This window comes from Salmo salar, chromosome ssa09 (genome assembly GCF_905237065.1).
Source record: "Salmo salar chromosome ssa09, Ssal_v3.1, whole genome shotgun sequence".
Classification (NCBI taxonomy): Eukaryota; Metazoa; Chordata; class Actinopteri; order Salmoniformes; family Salmonidae; genus Salmo; species Salmo salar.
In genome coordinates, this window is record NC_059450.1 from 126,740,488 (window position 1) to 126,760,072 (window position 19,585).

At 42.6% G+C, this 19,585-nt stretch overlaps 1 protein-coding gene across 4 annotated transcripts in view; it reads left to right on the top strand.

Annotated features, from left to right (window-relative positions):
- The window catches only part of LOC106612883 (calpain-5), a 34,125-nt gene extending 22,044 nt beyond the window's left edge, over window positions 1–12,081 (top strand). For all 4 annotated transcript variants that reach the window (XM_014214497.2, XM_045724522.1, XM_014214495.2 and 1 more), the window contains 10 exons: window positions 7,239–7,447; window positions 7,576–7,768; window positions 7,846–8,039; window positions 9,784–9,861; window positions 9,985–10,180; window positions 10,267–10,389; window positions 10,469–10,665; window positions 10,743–10,864; window positions 10,955–11,091; window positions 11,238–12,081. In XM_014214497.2, the coding sequence (XP_014069972.1) occupies window positions 7,239–7,447; window positions 7,576–7,768; window positions 7,846–8,039; window positions 9,784–9,861; window positions 9,985–10,180; window positions 10,267–10,389; window positions 10,469–10,665; window positions 10,743–10,864; window positions 10,955–11,091; window positions 11,238–11,417 (1,629 nt within the window). In that variant the 3' untranslated portion in view covers window positions 11,418–12,081. The remainder of the gene's footprint in view (window positions 1–7,238; window positions 7,448–7,575; window positions 7,769–7,845; window positions 8,040–9,783; window positions 9,862–9,984; window positions 10,181–10,266; window positions 10,390–10,468; window positions 10,666–10,742; window positions 10,865–10,954; window positions 11,092–11,237) is intronic.
- The last annotated feature ends 7,504 nt before the right edge of the window (window positions 12,082–19,585 follow it).

A 19,585-nucleotide genomic window follows, 5' to 3' on the forward strand; every position in this document is an offset into this window, starting at 1 on the left:
GTTGGTCATAGCTGGATGGGCTGGTTATTAATACACGCACTGGGCTGGCTGGATGTGTGGAAGTGTGTTTTTATGTGTGGGTATGTGCCTATGTCTGTCTGTAGTGTGTATGTGTGTATTGTTGGAGTTTGGTTGTTCTGATTCACTAGATGGTTGCTTGTTTTTGCTCCTGTTTTAATTAGCTGTGATTAGGGCTGTTACGGTGACCGCATTATCGCAAATTCCATGTGACCGTTTAGTCATGGTAATTAGGCTTCTCCGAGCGCTGATGCTGCTGCTGGTCATTTGTAGCCTACCAAACTTGCTAACTGCCTGGTACTCAGCACTCTATTGTCCCGCTAATCACTCTGACATCAATGAAAATGTAATTGAAAATCTAATCAAACACTTCATGAGAGCCCATGTTGCGCAATATTTCTATAGGGTATGCAATTGCGGCCTCTATTAAAAAGAGGAAGTCCCATATATTTGTGCATTCGGAAAGTATTCAGACCCCTTCACTTTTTAGGTCACAGCCTTATTCTAAAATGGATTAAATTGTTTTTTCCCCTCATCAATCTACACACAATACCCCATAATGACAAAGATCAAGCTCTGTCAGGTTGGATGGGGAGTATTGCTGCACAGCTATTTTCAGGTCTCTCCAGAGATGGCTCTAGCTGGATCACTCAAGGACATTCAGAGACTTGTCCCGAAGCCACTCCTGTGTTGTCTTGGCTATGTGCTTAGGGTCGTTGTCCTGTTGAAGGTGAACCTTCGCCCCAGTCTGAGGTCCTGAGTGCTCTGGAGCAGGTGTTCATCAAGAATCTCTCTGTACTTTGCACCGTTCATGTACTTTGCTCCGTTCAGTTTGGCCGGGCGGCCAGCTCTAGGATGAGTCTTGGTGGTTCCAAACTTCTTCCATTTTACGAATGATGGAAGCCACTGTGTTCTTGCAGAACTACAATGCTGCAGACATTTTTGGTACCCTTTCCCAGATCTGTGCCTCGACACAATCCTGTCTCTGATCTCTACAGACCATTCCTTTGGCTTGTTTTTTGCACTGACATGCACTGTCAACTGGGACCTTTATATAGGTGTGCCTTTCCAAGTTATGTCAAATCAATTGAATTTACTACAGGTGGACTCCAATCAAGTTGTCGAAACATCTCAAGGATGATCAATGGAAACTGGATGCACCTGAGCTCTATTTCAAGTCTCATAGCAAAGGGTCTGAATACTTCTGTAAATAAGGTTTTTTTATTTTTAATAAATTTGCCAAAATTTCTAAAGACATGTTTTTGTTCTGTCATTATGGGGTATTGTGTGTAGATTGCTGAAGATTTGTATTTATTTAATTACTTTTAGAATAAGGCTGTAACGTAACAAAATGTGGAAAAAGTCAAGGGGTCTGAATACTTTCTGCAGACACTATTTCTCAACTTTCCTAATATTAAGCACATTGCTTCTCTTTACAACAGGAGGCTGGCATGAAAATAAACCACAGGAAAAGCGTCCTCCATTCGCTATTTAAGTGCATAGACGACGTATTATTTTCAGAGACAGATGCATGATAATGGTCCATTCTAAATCAAAACATTTTTCACACATGCACTACCGGTCAAGGGTTTTTATAATTTTTTTTTACTATTTTGTACATTTATTGAGTAATGGTGAAGACATCAGAACTATGAAATGACGCATATGGAATCATGTAGTAACCAAAAAAGTGTTAAACAAATCAAAATATATTTTATATTTGAGATTCTTCAAATAGCCACCCTTTGCCTTGATGACAGCTTTGCACACTCTTGGCCTTCTCTGAACCAGCTTCATGAGGTAGTCACCTGGAATGCATTTCAATTAACAGGTGTACCTTCTTAAAAATGAATTTGTGGAATTTCTTTCCTTCTTAATACGTTTCAGCCAATCTTGTGTTGTGTTGTGACAAGGTAGGGGGGTATACAGAAGATGGCACTATTTGGTAAAAGGGCTATCTTCTGTAAAGTCCATATTATGGAAAGAACAGCTCAAATAAACAAAGAGAAACAACAGTCCATTACTTTAAGACATGAAGGTCAGTCAATACGGAAAATTTCAAGAACTTTGAAAGGGTTCTCAAGAGCAGTCGCAAAAACCATCAAGCGCTATGATGAAACTGGCTCTCATGAGGACCACCACAGCAATGGAAGACCCAGTTACCTCTGCTGCAGAGGTTCATTAGTTACCAGCCTCCAAAATTTCAGCCCAAATAAATGCTTCACAGAGCTCAAGTAACACACACATCTCAACATCAACTGTTCAGAGGAGACTGTGTGAATCAGGCCTTCATGGTTGAATTTCTGCAAAGAAACCACTACTAAAGGACATCCAATAAGAAGAATACTTGCTTGGCCCAAGAAACACGAGCAATGGACATTAGACCGGTGGAAATTTGTCCTTTTGTCTGGAGTCCATTGGAGATTTTTGGTTCCAACCGCTGTGTCTTTGTGAGACGCGGTGTGGGTGAATGGATGATCTCCACATGTGTATTTCCCACCGTAAAGCATGGAGGAGGAGGTGTTATGGTGTGGGGGTGCTTTGCTGGTGACACTGTCTGTGTCACACTTAACCAGCATGGCTACCACAGCATTCTACAGCGATACGCCATCCCATCTGGTTTGCGCTTAGTGGGACTATCATTTATCAACAGGACAATGACCCAACACACCTCCAGGCTGTGTAAGGGCTATTTTACCAAGAAGGAGAGTGATGGAGTGTGGCATCAGATGACCTGGCCTCCACAATCCCCCAACCTCAACCAAATTGAGATGGTTTGGGATGAGTTGGACCACAGAGTGAAGGAAAAGCAGCCAACAGCAGCTCAGCATTTGTGGGAACTCCTTCAAGAATGAGAATACAAAGCTGTTATCAAGGCAAAGGGTGGCTATTTGAAGAATCGCATATATAAAATATATTTTGGTTTAACACTTTTTGATTACTACATGATTCCATATTTTATTTCATATTTTTGATGTCTTCACTATTATTATACAATGTAGAAAATAGGCTAATATTTATTTATTTTGACTATCACTTGTTAGTTATATATTATCACTTGTGAATGATGCGCGGCTTGTGCAGTAAGGCAAGAAATGCATGCCTTTTTAATTTTTTGACTTTTTAAAATCATAGTCGCACACCTCATGTGGCCTAGCCCATAGGCCTAATATGTTTTGAAAAGCTTTGTTTCACAACTAAATTGACCAAATAACTTCTTAAAATGAAGCACATTAATCTGCTTTACAACAGGTGTAGAGCCTAACTGGCATACATGCATATGCAGCACGTGAGTTTCAAGTTTGGGGAAGATCATTTTCACCATAAAAATGCACCTTTATAATATAAGCATTATATGCATAATCGCATTTGCGATCACTTTTGATGCTAGTGGTTGTATTAATTTGGCATTTATCCCATCCCACAACTGTCCCAGACTATGTTTTGGAATATTTATTTCTTGCACAGAATAGAATAAGTAAACTTTTGTACTATGGGGGATAGTAGATTGACATAGGCTGGTGCTTTTGCTGTTCGTTAGACCTACTCATCTTGTTGGACAGTTCTTCCAATATCTTCAATATGCGCCTCATAATTGGATAAGGACGTGCGCAGTTGTGTCCCCGATGTGCTTGTCTTCACTTGTAGCCTGTGAGAAAGACCCGATCATGAGCCATTTGAGTGAGAGGTGCTTTGGAGCATGCAGCCGAGTCAAGGGAATTATAATTATTATATTCAGCCCAAGGGCACAACAACCACTGGCTGCAATAGGCATGTATTTTTTTTAGGGAGCACTACGGCCACACAAAGGGGATGATGCCGAGATATTCGAGGCATTATGAAGTTCTTGTCAAATTGTGAATGAGAGACTGATGAAGTGTGTGAAGCCTGCGCAAATAACAAAGCAGAGCTCATGCCTTTCATGCTACTTTTTTCAAATCATCATTAGTGGCATCATACATTCCTAGAATGTATTAAACATCAAAACAAATAGCCTGACGTTTGTATCACAGCTAAAGTTACATACAGTAAATAACTTTAAATTAAGCATACAGGACTACCGGTTTCTTTGTTAACCGCTCAACACAGATTAGCCGCCTGTGCGCAAATCCTTTAAAGAAAATATCCTTTCTATTTTATTCAGCTATGTTCAATTGTATTCTTCATACTATAAAATAATGCCACGGAATTCTAGGCGAATCTTGTCTGCTAAATGAACTAGGGTAGCCCACCGCCATATGGCATAGCCAGATCAAGGCCTAACATCAGGACAACTCAGAGTATACTATTTAGAGATCAACCGATTAATCGGAATGGCCGTTTAAATAGGGCCGTTTTCATAACAATCGGTAATTGGTATATTTGGACGTCGATCAGCCGAATAATATTTTTTTTTTGCAAATTATTTTTTATATATATAATTTTTATTTTTTTATTATTATTTTTTACACCTTTTATTTAACTATGCAAGTCAGTTAAGAACACATTCTTATTTTCAATGACGGCCTAGGAACGGTGGGTTAACTGCCTTGTTCAGGGGCAGAACGACAGATTTTTACCTTGTCAGCTCGAGGATTCAATCTTGCAACCTTACGGTTAACTAGTCCAACGCTCTAAACACCTGCTTTACATTGCACTCCACGAGGAGCCTGCCTGTTACACGAATGCAGTAAGAAGCCAAGGTAAGTCGCTAGTTAGCCATAAACTTATCTTTATAAAAAATTAAAAAAAATCTGTCAATCAATCATAATCACTAGTTAACTACACATGGTTGATGATATTACTAGTTTATCTAGCCTGTCCTGCGTTGCATATAATTGATGCGGTGCGCATTCGCGAAAAAGGACTGTCGTTGCTCCAACGTGTACCTAACCATAAACATCAATGTCTTTCTTAAAATCAATACACAAGTATATATTTTTAAACCTGCATATTTAGTTAATATTGCCTGTTAACATGAATTTCTTTTAACTAGGGAAAATGTGTCACCTCTTGCAACAGAGTCAGGGAATATGCAGTGTGAAGACTATTTCTTCCTAACAAAGACAGCCAACTTCGCCAAACGGGGATGATTTAACAAAAGTGCATTCGCGAAAAAAGCACAATCGTTGCACGACTGTACCTAACCATAAACATCAATGCCTTTCTTAAAATCAATGCACAGAAGTATATATTTTTAAACCTGCATATTTAGCTAAAAGAAATCCAGGTTAGCAGGCAATATTAACCAGGTGAAATTGTGTCACTTCTCTTGTGTTCATTGCACGCAGAGTCAGGGTATATGCAACAGTTTGGGCCGCCTGGCTCGTTGCGAACTAATTTGCCAGAATTCTACATAATTATGACATAACATTGAAGGTTGTGCAATGTAACAGGAATATTTAGACTTCGGGATGCCACCCGTTAGATAAAATACGGAACAGTATTTTAGTTTCCGGATTCGACCATATTAATGACCTAAGGCTCGTATTTCTGTGTGTTTATTGTATTATAATTAAGTCTATAATTTGATAGAGCAGTCTGACTGAGCGGTGGTAGGCACCAGCAGGCTCATAAGCATTCATTCAAACAGCACTTTCGTGCGTTTTGCCAGCAGCTCTTCGCAATACTTCAAGCATTGCGCTGTTTATGACTTCAAGCCTATCAACTCCCAAGATTAGGCTGGTGTAACCGATGGGAAATGGCTAGCTAGTTAGCGGGTGCGTGCTAATAGCGTTTCAAACGTCACTCGCTCTGAGACTTGGAGTAGTTGTTCCCCTTGCTCTGCATGGGTAACGCTGCTTCGAGGGTGGCTGTTGTCGATGTGTTCCTGGTTCGAGCCCAGGTAGGAGCAAGGAGAGGGACGGAAGCTATACTGTTACACTGGCAATACTAAAGTGCCTATAAGAACATCCAATAGTCAAAGGTATATGAAATACAAATCATATAGAGAGAAATAGTCCTATAATTCTTATAATAACTACAACCTAAAACTTCTTACCTGGGAATATTGAAGACTCATGTTAAAAGGAACCACCAGCTTTCATATGTTCTCATGTTCTGAGCAAGGCACTTAAACGTTAGCTTTCTTACATGGCACATATTGCACTTTTACTTTCTTCTCCAACACTTTGTTTTTGCATTATTTAAACCAAATTGAACTTGTTTCATTATTTATTTGAGGCTAAATTGATTTTATTGATGTATTATATTAAGTTAAAATAAGTGTTCATTCAGTATTGTTGTAATTGTCATTATTACAAATACATTTAAAAAAATCGTCATTTGCTTTTTTTGGTCCTCCAATAATCGGTATCGGCGTTGAAATATTGTCACGGCTGTTATAAGGATTGGACTAAAATGCAGCGTTGTCGTTGTTCCACATATTTATTTAAACGTGAAACTGAAATGCACTAACCAAACACTGAAGGGAAAAACAACAAACCGTGGCGCAGGAGGAACATACACACTCACAAAATATAATCACCCACAAACAACATGCAGAAACACCCCAACTAAATAGAGGACTAGCTGCCTCCAATTGAAGGTCAACCCAATAAACCCCAACCTAGAAATAGACAAACTAGAACTACAACATAGAAATAGAAAACATAGAACAAACACAAAAACACCCCCTGTTACACCCTGACCACTCTACCATAGAAAATAACTTATATTGGTCAGGACGTGACAAAAATCATAATCGGTCGACCTCTAATACTATTCTGTTCTTCTGAAATAGACTACATTTTCTTCATATCATGTTTCTTTAGATCTGTCTAAAATAAATGTGATTTATTGTGATGGTGTGGACTATATTAAATGTATTTACTATACTTTTAAATGTAGATGTCCCAAAGGTCTGCATCAGTGGCTTGTAGGCTATGTGTGGAAGCCAGGAGATGCTAAATGTGTTTATGTTAATTAACGGTCAATTACTGTGAGACCAATTACTGTGAGTTATTTGCTTGACAATCACCGGCTGAAGAAATTTCATGACCACCACAGCCCTAGCTGTGATGTGTTCTTTTAAATATATATTTTTTAAGGTATTTTCAGATGTGTATTGAGCAGATAGTGAGAGAGACTGGCAGTGGGGAAAGTTGGAGGGAGATTGTATAGTAGGCCGGATCCGAACCCATGCCGACACTGAAGACGTGTTCCGGAGGCTGCAGCATTACCGCTACACCAGCCAGGGCATACAGCTGTGACGTGTTCTGCGCATCTTATCTCCCTCCCAGGTGATTCCGGACCATAAGGACCAGGAATGGGATGAGGAGAAGCCGGAATCTTATGCCGGAATTTTCCACTTCCGCTTCTGGCGCTTTGGAGAATGGATTGATGTTGTCATCGACGACCGGTTGCCCACTGCGAACGGCAACTTGGTGTATTGTCACTCCAGTGACAGCAACGAGTTCTGGAGCGCCCTGGTGGAGAAGGCTTACGCCAAGTTAGTACATACAAACACACACTGATTTGGTGAGGAAGGCTTACGCCAAGTTAATACTATAGTAGACTGTTGTGTTTATGTGTAGGATGTATTGCTTTTGCTGCGTGTGCGTGTGCATGTGTGTGTAGGATGTATGGGTGTTACGAGGCATTGGACGGGGGCAACACAGCGGATGCGTTGGTGGATTTTACTGGTGGCGTCTCGGAGCCCTTGGACCTGCTGGAGGAAGGGTTGAGTACGGACGAGGAAAAACGCTCAGTGCTGTTCGACAGAGTCCTCAAGGTCCACAACAGAGGAGGCCTCATCAGCGCCTCCATACGGGTATAACACCTACCTACCTACCTACCTACCTACCTACCTACCTATCTATAGTCCTGACCCTTCACCACTCCCTCCAGGCGGCCAGTTCAGCGGAGATGGAGGCTCGTCTGGCCTGTGGTCTGGTGAAGGGTCATGCCTACGCTGTGACAGATGTTAGAAAGGTCCGGCTGGGCCACGGCCTCATGGCTTACTTCAAGTCCGACAAACTCACAATGATACGACTCCGAAACCCGTGGGGAGAGAGCGAGTGGAAAGGAGCCTGGAGCGACAGGTGGGTTTTAAAATGTTTATTTACCTTTTAGTTATACAAGAAGTCCCATTGAGGTCAGAAAGACCTCTTTCACAAGGAAGACCTGGCCTGGTAGGAGGGGGGTGGAGGAGAGCGTGTGCAGGGGCATCAATTGGGTATGGCAGGGTATGGGAGTCGCCATATCCTAGCTACCTCAACACCAACAATTTTTTAAATAGGCAACGAAAATCTTTCAAATCCCGATTTTAAAAGGCAAATGCAGTTTAGCGGCGTTAGTCGTCTGACTTTGGGACCATGCAGATGCCTGGGAGCGGAAGGGAACTCTGTTTCTATGGCTGGCTGGCTTTATGAAGAGCAGAGATCTGTACATAATGGCAAGATGCTCGTGTCTAAGCCTTAACAATGGGATTCGTTGTCCCAAAGGCAGGAAAGCAGGCGAGGAAGGAAAGCAAGCTTATGTCCAAAATAAGCCCATTGAAACGCATTGGGCTTATATTGGACAGAGCTTTGCAAGAGTGAAACCTCTCGCTTCGCCTCTTCCTCTCTGTGGAAAGCACATCAATGCAGTTGCAGGGAACAGCGTGACTTTTTTTCAACACATTGCGGAAGTAAAGATGGCTGTAGTAGATGTCTTTGGCTAGGTAACTGCTGTTTGACTTGACATTAAACTAAACAAGAGTTTTAATACCGGTTCTGAGCTAGTGCGTAGCGGGCAGCTAATGCTAGAGTAAATATAGCTTGCTTTTCCTCGTCTCCAAATTGCATTTTATAGTTTTTAAATTGTGTAGAGATGCAGTAAATGAGCATCTATCTATCTTCTAATTAAGAGAGTAAATAACTCACGGACACTAGAGAAGCTTAACCAAGTTTAATTCTTCCAAAAGGGTCGATACAGCTGGATTCAGATAAAAGACACTTTCACACAAGCACTGATATTTAACCGTTTCTCATAGGCTGAGTCTCCTCCTACCCATCTGTACAAACATTGTTCTTTACTGCTAGGCAGGACACTAGTGATACAGGCCATAAACTTGTATTTCTCCCTTAAGGTGACCTGACCTGACCTCAACCCCCCCCCCCCCCCCTCCATCACTAATCCATGGCTCTCTCCCCTTATCAATGCCTGCCACTTGTAATCACGTACCTGCACTCAACACATTCCAAGCTTTGTTGCACCCACTATATACCTTCCTCCTATAACCCTTAACTTCTGGTATAGACCCTCTAAACCTCAGCACTCCCTCAGTGACATGAATAAGTGTATTTCATATTCTCAAAACCCAACAATATTTTTTTTAAATACTTGGAGGAACCCGTGTGTGTGTGTGTGTGTGTGTGTGTGTGTGTGTGTGTGTGTGTGTGTGTGTATATATAGACCTGTTCATGACTCACTCCCTCTGCTGGTGGAGAGAGGTAGTGTAGGCCAACAGGGAAACCGAGACCTTTAGCACAGATGGATGGTCCGTTCCTGTTAGAAGGTTTGTTTAATTTATATCCTGTATTGTAGGAAAATTCCATAGAGGATCTCGGCACCAAAAGGTCTGGGGAAAACTGCATGTGAGCCACTGTTGCTGTCCATGTCTCAGAACCTTGAATCCCTCCGTACTCTACCAGTTCTGTTCTGTTAGCATTCTTTCACTCTACACAGCACACCCTTCAGACAAACACTGAGCGATAGTTCTCTCTCTCTCTCTCTCTCTCTCTCTCTCTCTCTCTCTCTCTCTCTCTCTCTCTCTCTCTCTCTCTCTCTCTCTCTCTCTCTCAGCTCAGAGGAGTGGGGGAAGGTGAGTAAGAGTGAAAGAGAGAAGATCGGCATGACGGTGCAGGATGATGGAGAATTCTGGTGAGTTCTAACCCTTGACATATGACCCCTAACCTTTCCTCCACACGGCTGAGAAAATGAATGGCCATAGGATGATGAAGCTTGATGACTTCCCTTTCTCCCCCCCATCCCTCCCCCCTCCAGGATGACATTTGATGACTTCTGTCAGTACTTCAGTGATTTGATCATGTGTCGTCTGATCAACACTTCCTACCTGTCTCTCCACAAGACCTGGGAGGAGGGCTCTCTAAAGGGCGCCTGGCGGAACCATGACGACCCGCTCAGCAACCGTGCCGGGGGCTGCACCAACAACAAACACACCTTCCTACAGAACCCACAGGTAGCGGTGGGGATGGAGGGGGGGCGTTTGTGTGTGTTTATCTATGTGTGTATTAATGTATAGGGTGTGTGTGTCTCTCCCTGCAGTATGTGTTCAACGTGAAGAAGCCAGAGGATGAGGTGCTGGTATGTCTACAGCAAACAGACAGGAGAGCCAGACCTAAAGAGGGGAAGGGAGAAAACCTGGCTATAGGCTTTGAGATACACCGGGTGAGAAGTGTGTGTGCGTGTGTTCATCACCTCATTGTGTGTGTGTGGAAGTGTTATTAATGTGTGTATTAATGTGTAGGTGGAGTTGAACAGGCAGTACCGTATGCACACTCGGCAGCAGAAGGTGTGTGGGAGTGTGTACATCAACTCCAGGTGTGTGTTCCTACGCTGTGCCTTGATGGAGGGTCGTTATGTTGTCATACCCACGACCTTTGACCCCGCTCTGGAAGGAGACTTCCTGTTACGTATCTTCACTGACGTCCCCGCCAACTGCAGGTACACACACACACACACACACACACACACTCACGCGTACACATTCTATCACTCACTCTCCTCATTCCCCCCCATAGAGAGTTAACCCTTGATGAACCAGCCCAGACGTGTTGGTCAGGACTGTGTGGTTTCCCTTCCCTGGTCACTCAGATCCATGTCCACAGAGCAGATGGACTGGCTGGACAAGACTCTGATGGAGGTATACAAACCTTCTCTCCCTTTTCTGTCCGTTTCCTTTTCTTTCCTGGTCTGGTCTTCTTCTCCTATTCACAATCTGTGTGTGTTGCAGCATCAGATCCATATGTGATCATCCGTTGTGAGGGGGAGAAGGTTTGTTCTCCGGTCTATAAAAACACCCGCAGCCCAACCTTTGACACCAAGGCTCTATTCTACAGGAAGAAAAGTAACCAGCCTATACTGATAGAGGTGAGGAGACTGGGCTGGGGGGTGGGGTCCGTATGTGTGTGTGTGTGCGCCTGTGGCTTAAAGAGGAGTTAGTGACCATTACAATTTGGGTTGTTTCTGTATGTAAACGTTCTCTCAAATTCAATACAACTTTATTCATCCCCCAGGTGTATAACAACAACGTGTTAATGGATTCCTTCCTGGGTCAGGTCAGTTTGACCTCTGACCCCGGCGACCCCCAGCAGGTTACCGTCCACCTGAGGGACAAGGGTAATCACCAAGACAATGACCTCCCGGGCACGCTCACCGTCTCCATGGTGACCAGCAACATTCTCACTAACATCTGACTAACCGTCAACCAATCTATCAATCAGTGCCTTACTCCCTCCGTCCAATAGGAGAGAGAAGCCATAAAAATAAATTAATTTGCCATGAAACATCTGTTGAGGGACCAAAGTTAGCCTTCCAGAATATATAGTGTTGTTTTTACTGGGTGTAGTACTAATTCCAACCACATGGGGGCAACAGAGGACAAATAATCTAGTTCTTTCTCATTTTATAACCACTTTAACTTGTGCCATTACAGATATATAAATGCATGTCCAGTATTTCAGCAGTATATGTTGTCCTTTTTACGTTTATTCCCATGTTTTACATTTCAGTCAGCGTTGTACTAGTCTCTCTCAAGAAACTGAGTTGGATCTGGGTGCCGAGAGCGACTACTGACATTTCTAGTCTTTCGGAAAGACACTTATTTTGTTAACTTCATAATTCAACTTTAAAAAAATGAGATTTCTGTCTGTTGCTCTACTATGTTGCTCTACTTTGTATCACATTGATTTTCCAGTGGGAGGCCAAATACTCAGTAGCAACACATTATTCAGGGCATTTGAGCCCTACGTGTTTAGCATGTTATTTTGGCATTAATATGTGTTACATATCAGTTTGCAAACAATGTAACAAAAATAAATAAATAATACTAATACTGAGTTAATAAAGCTGTATAACAAATATGGTCTCTTTTTTTGCTTTCTTGAGTAAGGCAGCTCCAAAATGCCGGTATTTCAGCCTAGCTCAGTTCTTTCTGTGGCGGTGGGGCAGCCAGCAGAAATACAGAGCGTTGGGGTTGGTAATATTCTCTAGTTGCGCCGTGATTGGCTCAGTGTTCTGTTACTCATGAGGACACTAGGTCACTGCAAAATCTACAGGGAGAGCTGGGGAAAATTCAAGCCCCTTGGGTGCTGCCATAGAGTTATATTGGAAGTGCCCATCCAAGAAGGCTCAAGGTCATTGGCCACAGATAAAATGACATCAAATCACGTTATATGTACAGTAGCTTTTATTGGACTGATCATGTCAACATCATATTTAAAAATCTTAGTCGGCAAGCCTGCAGTCATCATCATGAATCACCTACAACTCATCCAGAACGCCGTTCAACCTTCCCAAGTTCTCTCACGTCACCCCGCTCCTCCGCTCTCTCCACTGGCTTCCTGTTGAAGCTCGCATCCGCTACAAGACCATGGTGCTTGCCTACGGAGCTGTGAGGGGAACGGCACCTCCGTACCTTCAGGCTCTGATCAGGCCCTACACCCAAACAAGGGCACCTCTGGCCTGCTCGCCTCCCTACCTCTGAGGAAGCACAGTTCCCGCTCAGCCCAGTCAAAACTGTTCGCTGCTCTGGCACCCCAATGGTGGAACAAGCTCCCTCACGACGCCAGGACAGCGGAGTCAATCACCACCTTCCGGAGACACCTCAAACCCCACCTCTTTAAGGAATACCTAGGATAAAGTAATCCTTCTAACCCCCCCCCCCCCCCCTTTAAAAGATTTAGATGCACTATTGTAAAGTGGTTGTTCCACTGGATATCATAAGGTGAATCCACCAATTTGTAAGTCGCTCTGGATAAGAGCGTCTGCTAAATGACTTAAATGTAATCAAGTCGACAATCTACTGGCAAATGCTTTTCAATCTTTGTCATATGAAGAGAAATTAGAGATAAAATGTCTCGGTGCTCATTGGCCTTTGGACATAAACATTACACAAGTCAGAAATCGCAAATTCAACAATGAGTGGTTTGGAAGGAAGCAGTGGCTAACTGCAAGCATTTTGAAGCAATCATTATTTTGCTTCCCCTGCCTGCTATTCAGTGGAGAGGGTGTGTGGTCTGGGTTTAAGGATTTAAAACATCTGTATGAAAAGGGTCTGAACATGAGAATTGTGCATCACATATAAATAACGCTGTTAAACTGGGATTACTGGGGAAATCAAACGTTGTGGCTCAGCTAGACATATAAACGAGCCATCGACCTTCACAACCAACAAATGGAGGAGAATAGGTACGTGCTTGACACAATTATTGCATGTATTAAATTGTGGCAATTGTGAGACAGCACTGCGGGGCCATGACGAGTCGGCCGATTCCTTGAACCCAGGCATTTTCAGGTGTATTTTTGAGACCATGCATGAAGGAGATTACAGGCTACAAAGGCATTATGACGACCAACCCATTTTTAAACAAACTTTTGGATTGTATGTATGAAGTGTACAGAGAAGCTATAACTAAGATGATGTCTGAGACTCCTTTTGCATCTGTACAGGTAGATGAGACCACTGATGACTCCTGTAAGTCACAGATGGTGGTAGTGCTGTGCTACATGTTACCAGACAACAGTGTGTGTGAGAGGTTTTTATAGAGGTGAAGGACAAAACTGGTGTTGGCCTCTCCAGCAAGTCCTAGCGCCACTGAATGTCAAGGAGAAGCTGGTTGCACAAACCTACGACAGGGCAGCGGTGGTGAGTGGTATTGTACCCGGTGTCCAAACACTACTGAAGGATTATTTTCTGACCGCAGAACTCCAGTGTGCTACCAAGCTAGGGTCTGTGGGTAACCAGGAGAAGTTGAAAAGGGAACTGTTCACTGTCTACCGGCAACCTGAGCTGCACACTGGAAAGACAGCACTTTCTTTATTGAAATCACTCTACGAGAACAACCTGCAGGAGGCCTTGTCCGAGATGGTCTCTCTTCTCAAAATCAACATCACCACTCCGATGACAACCGGAGTCAGAGAGAAATTTTTCCCCACTTAAAAGGATAACCTTAATATGCAACTCCATTGGCCAGAAAAGGTTAAAAGCATTGGCCATGCTGTCAATCCAGCATGACTTCATCCAGAGAATGCCAGACTTTGATGACAAGAAGGACCGCCACGCCAACTTCCTGTTCAAGTGAACACAGCACAACAATAAATATGTCTAGTATGCTGCTGCATAAGTGATGTAATATGCCAGGGAGATATGTATACTGTAGCTAAGAAAGTAATACTAAGTGTATGTTGTATAGGAAGCAGTTAGTAGCCCATGTGTCTCACCCTAATAATGTGGTCCCGTTCCCCCTTAGACCATAGCCTACTGTTCTGACTTGATGGTGCACATGTAGCCTATTGCCTGTTTTAGAGAAATCTCATCTTTGAATATTGTAACAGCTTTCATTGTCTGCTTATGTGCCCCTGTTAATTTAGCCTAATGTTCGGACTTGGTTGTGCACATCAAGCCTATAGCCTGTTTTAGAGAAATGTGTCTAAGACACTGCATCTCAGTGCTAGAGGCATCACTAGAGACCGTGGTTCGATCCCGAGCTGTATCACAACCGGCTGTGATTGGGAGTCCCATAGGGCTGAGCACAATTGGCCCAGCGTCGTCTGGTTTAGGGGAGGGTTTGGCCAGGGTAGGCCGTCATTGTAAAATAAGAATTTGTTCTTAACTGACTTGCCTAGTTAAATAGAGGTAAAAAAAGAAAAATTGGCGGCAGCTCGCTCATGTCAATCTAAATTACGACTTGACTCTTAACCTCTTATCGTCACACAGTTGAAGTCAGAAGTTTACATACACTTAGGTTGGAGTCATTAAAACTCGTTTTTCAACTACTGCACAAATTTCTTGTTAACAAACTATAGTTTTGTGCATGACACAAGAAATGTTTCCAATAATTGTTTACAGACAGATTATTTCACTTATAATAACTGTATCACAATTCCAGTGGGTCAGAAGTTTACATACACTAAGTTGACTGTGCCTTTAAACAGCTTGGAAAATTCCCGAAAATTATATCATGGCTTTAGAAGCTTCTGATAGGCTAATTGACATAATTTGAGTGAATTGGAGGTGTACCTGTGGATGTATTTCAAGGCCTACCTTCAAACTCAGTGCCTCTTAGCTTGACATCATGGGAAAATCAAAAGAAATCAGTCAAGACCTCAGAAAGAAAATTGTGGACCTCCACAAGTCTGATTCCTCTTTGGGAGCAATTTCCAAATGCCTGAAGGTACAACGTTCATCTGTACAAACAATAGTACGCAAGTATAAACACCATGGGACCACGCAGCCGTCATACCGCTCAGGAAGGAGACACGGTCTGTCTCCTAGAGATGAACGTACTTTGGTGCGAAAAGTGCTTGACTCAGTAGTAACAGAACACAACTTTTGAACATAACCTTTTCTTATCCCTTTAGAAAGTTCAGAGGAACCGATAGGCCTGTAGACATATAACGTAATGCCACATAACAGACCCTTTTATCCAAGACAATTTACATTACAATGAGAGCATACATTTTTAGTATGTGTGTGATCCCGTTGTGTGTTTTCCCTGTGTTGCTGCTAAGCCCTCGGTGTCAATGCATTTTAACAACAGCTTTCCTCTTCTCTCCTCCGTGGAGACATCAGCTGAACCTCCAGGTTTGTGTCCAAAATGGCACCCTATTCCCTCCCTATATAATGTACTACTTTCAACCAGGGACCTGGTCAAAAGTAATGCACTAAATAGGAAAAAGGGTGTCATTTGGGACAAATTCAGTATGACCTGCAGAACAGAGGGACACAGCGCCCTCTACTGGACATGACTGGAGGAAGTGTTCTGACAATTTTATCCCAACCTTAAACTTCAAAGTCATTTGCAGCCTGTTCCTGTTGCTAAAGTCATCATCAGCTGCTGCTGCTAATATAATCATCAGCTAAATAGAGCTCCTGAGATTTGCTTTTGTTTTGTGAACATATGGAAGGAGAGATCTGTTATGCAAATTCTGTCCTTGAACATTCTTCAGAACTGGGCTGGGTTTCGCAAAAGCATCGTAGCACTAAGAAGATCTTTCGTCCATTTTGTTTCAATGGAAATAAGATGATCTTAGTGCTACGATTCTTTTGTGAAACCCAGCCCTGGACTATTGGTTGCGGTCTGCAGTGCAAATACATGAATCTACATTTGGCTGAGGTACAGTTGAAGTCGGAAGTTTAAATACACTTGGGTTGGAGTCATTAAAACTCATTTTTCAACCACTCCACAAATTTCTTGTCAACAAACTATAGTTTTGGCAAGTCAGTTAGGACATCTACTTTGTGCATGACACAAGTAATTTTACCAACAATTGTTTACAGACAGATTATTTCACTCATAATTCACTGTATCACAATTCCAGTGGGTCAGAAGTTTACATACACTAAGTTGACTGTGCCTTTAAAAAGCTTGGAAAATTCCAGAAAATTATGTCATGGCTTTAGAAGCTTCTGATAGGCTAATTGACATAATTTGAGTCAATTGGAGGTGTACCTGTGGATGTATTTCAAGGCCTACCTTCAAACTCAGTGACTCTTTGCTTGACATCATGGGAAAATCAAAAGAAATCAGCCAAGACCTCAGAAAGAAAATTGTAGACCTCCACAAGTCTGGTTCATCCTTGGGAGCAATTTCCAAATGCCTGAAGATACCACATTCATCTGTACAAACAATAGTACGCAAGTATAAACACCATGGGATCACGCAGCCGTCATACCGCTCAGGAAGGAGATGCTTTCTGTCTCCTAGAGATGAACGTACTTTGGTGCGAAAAGTGCAAATCAATCCCAGAACAACAGCAAAGGACCTTGTGAAGATGCTGGAGGAAACAGGTACAAAATATCTATATCCACATTAAAACGAGTCCTATATTGACATAACCTGAAAGGCCGCTCAGCAAGGAAGAAGCCACTGCTCCAAAACTGCCATAAAAAAGCGAGACTACGGTTTGCAACTGCACATGGAGAAATGTTCGCTGGTCTGATGAAGCAAAAATAGAACTGTTTGGCCATAATGACCATCGTTATGTTTGGAGGAAAAAGGGGGGGGGCTTGCAAGCCGAAGAACACCATCCCAACCGGGAAGCATGGGGGTGGCAGCATCATGTTGTGGGGGTGCTTTGCTGCAGGAGAGACTGGTGCACTTCACAAAATAACACAAGATGGCATCATGAGGAAGGAAAATTATGTGGATATATTGAAGCAACATCTCAAGACATCAGTCAGGAAGTTAAAGCTTGGTCGCAAATGGGTCTTCCAAATGGACAATGACCCCAAGCATACTTCCAAAGTTGTGGCAGAATGGCTTAAGGACAACAACGTCAAGGTGTTTGAGTGGCCCTCACAAAGCCCTGACCTCAATCCTGTCGAAAATGTATTGGCAGAACTGAAAAAGTGTGTGCAAGCAAGGAGGCCTACAAACCTGACTCAGTTACACCAGCTCTGTCAGGAGGAATGGGCCAAAATTCACCCAACTTATTGTGGGAAGCTTGTGGAAGGCTACCCAAAACGTTTGACCCAAGTTAAACAATTTAAAGGTAATGCTACCAATACTAATTGATTGTATGTAAACTTCTGACCCACTGGGAATGTGATGAAAGAAATAAAAGCTGAAATAAATCACTCTCTACTATTATTCTGACATTTCACATTATTAAAATAAGGTGGTGATCCAAACTGACCTAAGACAGGGAATTTTTACAAGGATTAAATTTCAGGAATTGTGAAAAACTGAGTTTAAATGTATTTGGCTAAGGTGTATGTAAACTTCTGACTTCAACTGTATATGCCATAGTTTCTACATCTGCATTGTTATAATGCTTATATTATTCTATCTCATCAGTATCTTATTAATAATTTTAGGCAATGTTAGAATGATGCATTTCATTGTTTTTCTTACTTTGTGTGCAGTGGCAATTTTAGCATGTACATCTTGGTGGGAAAAAAAGTGGGATGCATGCCAGCAAAGCAACTACACAACACAACACTAAACATTACATTAATTGCACTAGAATGGTGACAAAAGGTGCCCATAAATTGCCTACAACAGCAGTTCCAACATCTTACCACTGCTACATCTGGCTATCAGCGGATCCTTGTCTGGCAGCGAAACAGTTCATTCACCCTCATTTACTGCCTTTGCTGCCTGGCTGACTTACTTAAATAAACGTTGAGATGAGATGTACAAACTATGGCATAAGGGGACAACAAGCGGATAAGAGGCAATCCGTAATTTCGATTATGACATTAATGAGCGAGCTAGGGCGGCTGTAGTCAATATAACTATTTGTTTAGCACTTTTGAAATATACAGCGTAAGGAATTCAGAACATGGGCCATTCTTACAGCGCTCTCCCTGTAAACCAATTCAGAACAATAGGAAAAATAAAGGGGGCATATAAGCAGACAATGAAAGCTCTTACAATATTCGATGATTACATTTCTCTAAAACAGGTCATAGGCTACATGTGCACCACCAAGTCAGAACAGTAGGCGAAATTAAGAGGTGAAAGTAGACCAAATTATTAGGGTGAGGCACATGGGCTACTAACAGCTTACTACACAATATACACTTAGTATTACTTTCTTAGCTACAGTATACATATCTCTCTGGCATATTACATCATTTATGCAGCAGCATACAATACATTTTTGGACTCACCTTGTTGTGCTATGCTCACTTGAACAGGAAGGTGGCGCAGCGGTCCTTCGTGGGCAAATTTTGTCATCAAAGTCTGGCATTCTCTGGATATATGATGCTTTCAAAACAACTGGGAACTCGGGAAAAAACAAGGTCGAATCATGATGACGTCATTGATATTCAGGTCGTAGCTCTAGAAAGAGGCCAGATTTACAATTCCAAGTTGGATGACCGTTCAAAACGTATTTGTCACGACTTCCGCCGAAGTCGGCCCGTCTCCTTGTTCGGGCGGCGTTCGGCGGTCGATGTCACCGGTCTTCTAGCCATCGCCGCTCCACCTTTCATTTTCCATTTGTTTTGTCTTGTTTTCCCGCACACCTGGTTCACATTCCCTCATCAGACTAAATGTATATTACCCTCTGTTTCCCCCATGTCTGTGTGTGGAATTGTTCTTTGTGTAGGGTGTTACGCTACAGGCTGGCTTGCGCTAGGTTTGTTTCATACCTAGGTTTGTTTGTTTTGTTTAATCCGGTTCATGTTACCGTGGTTGTGCTTTGTACTGCCACGCCTGTGCCTTTGAGCCAGGGTGTATATTAAAGTTCTCCTGTTATCACCCATCTCTGCTCTCCTGCGCCTCACTTCCCGGCAACCAGTCACTCACCCCGTTACAGTATTTTCCCAGTCGGAGCTCATTTATCCCTGACTTCCCAGTTGTCTTGAACTCACTGAAGTCAAGTTTTTGCAGCTCCGAGTTAACAGTTGTTTTGA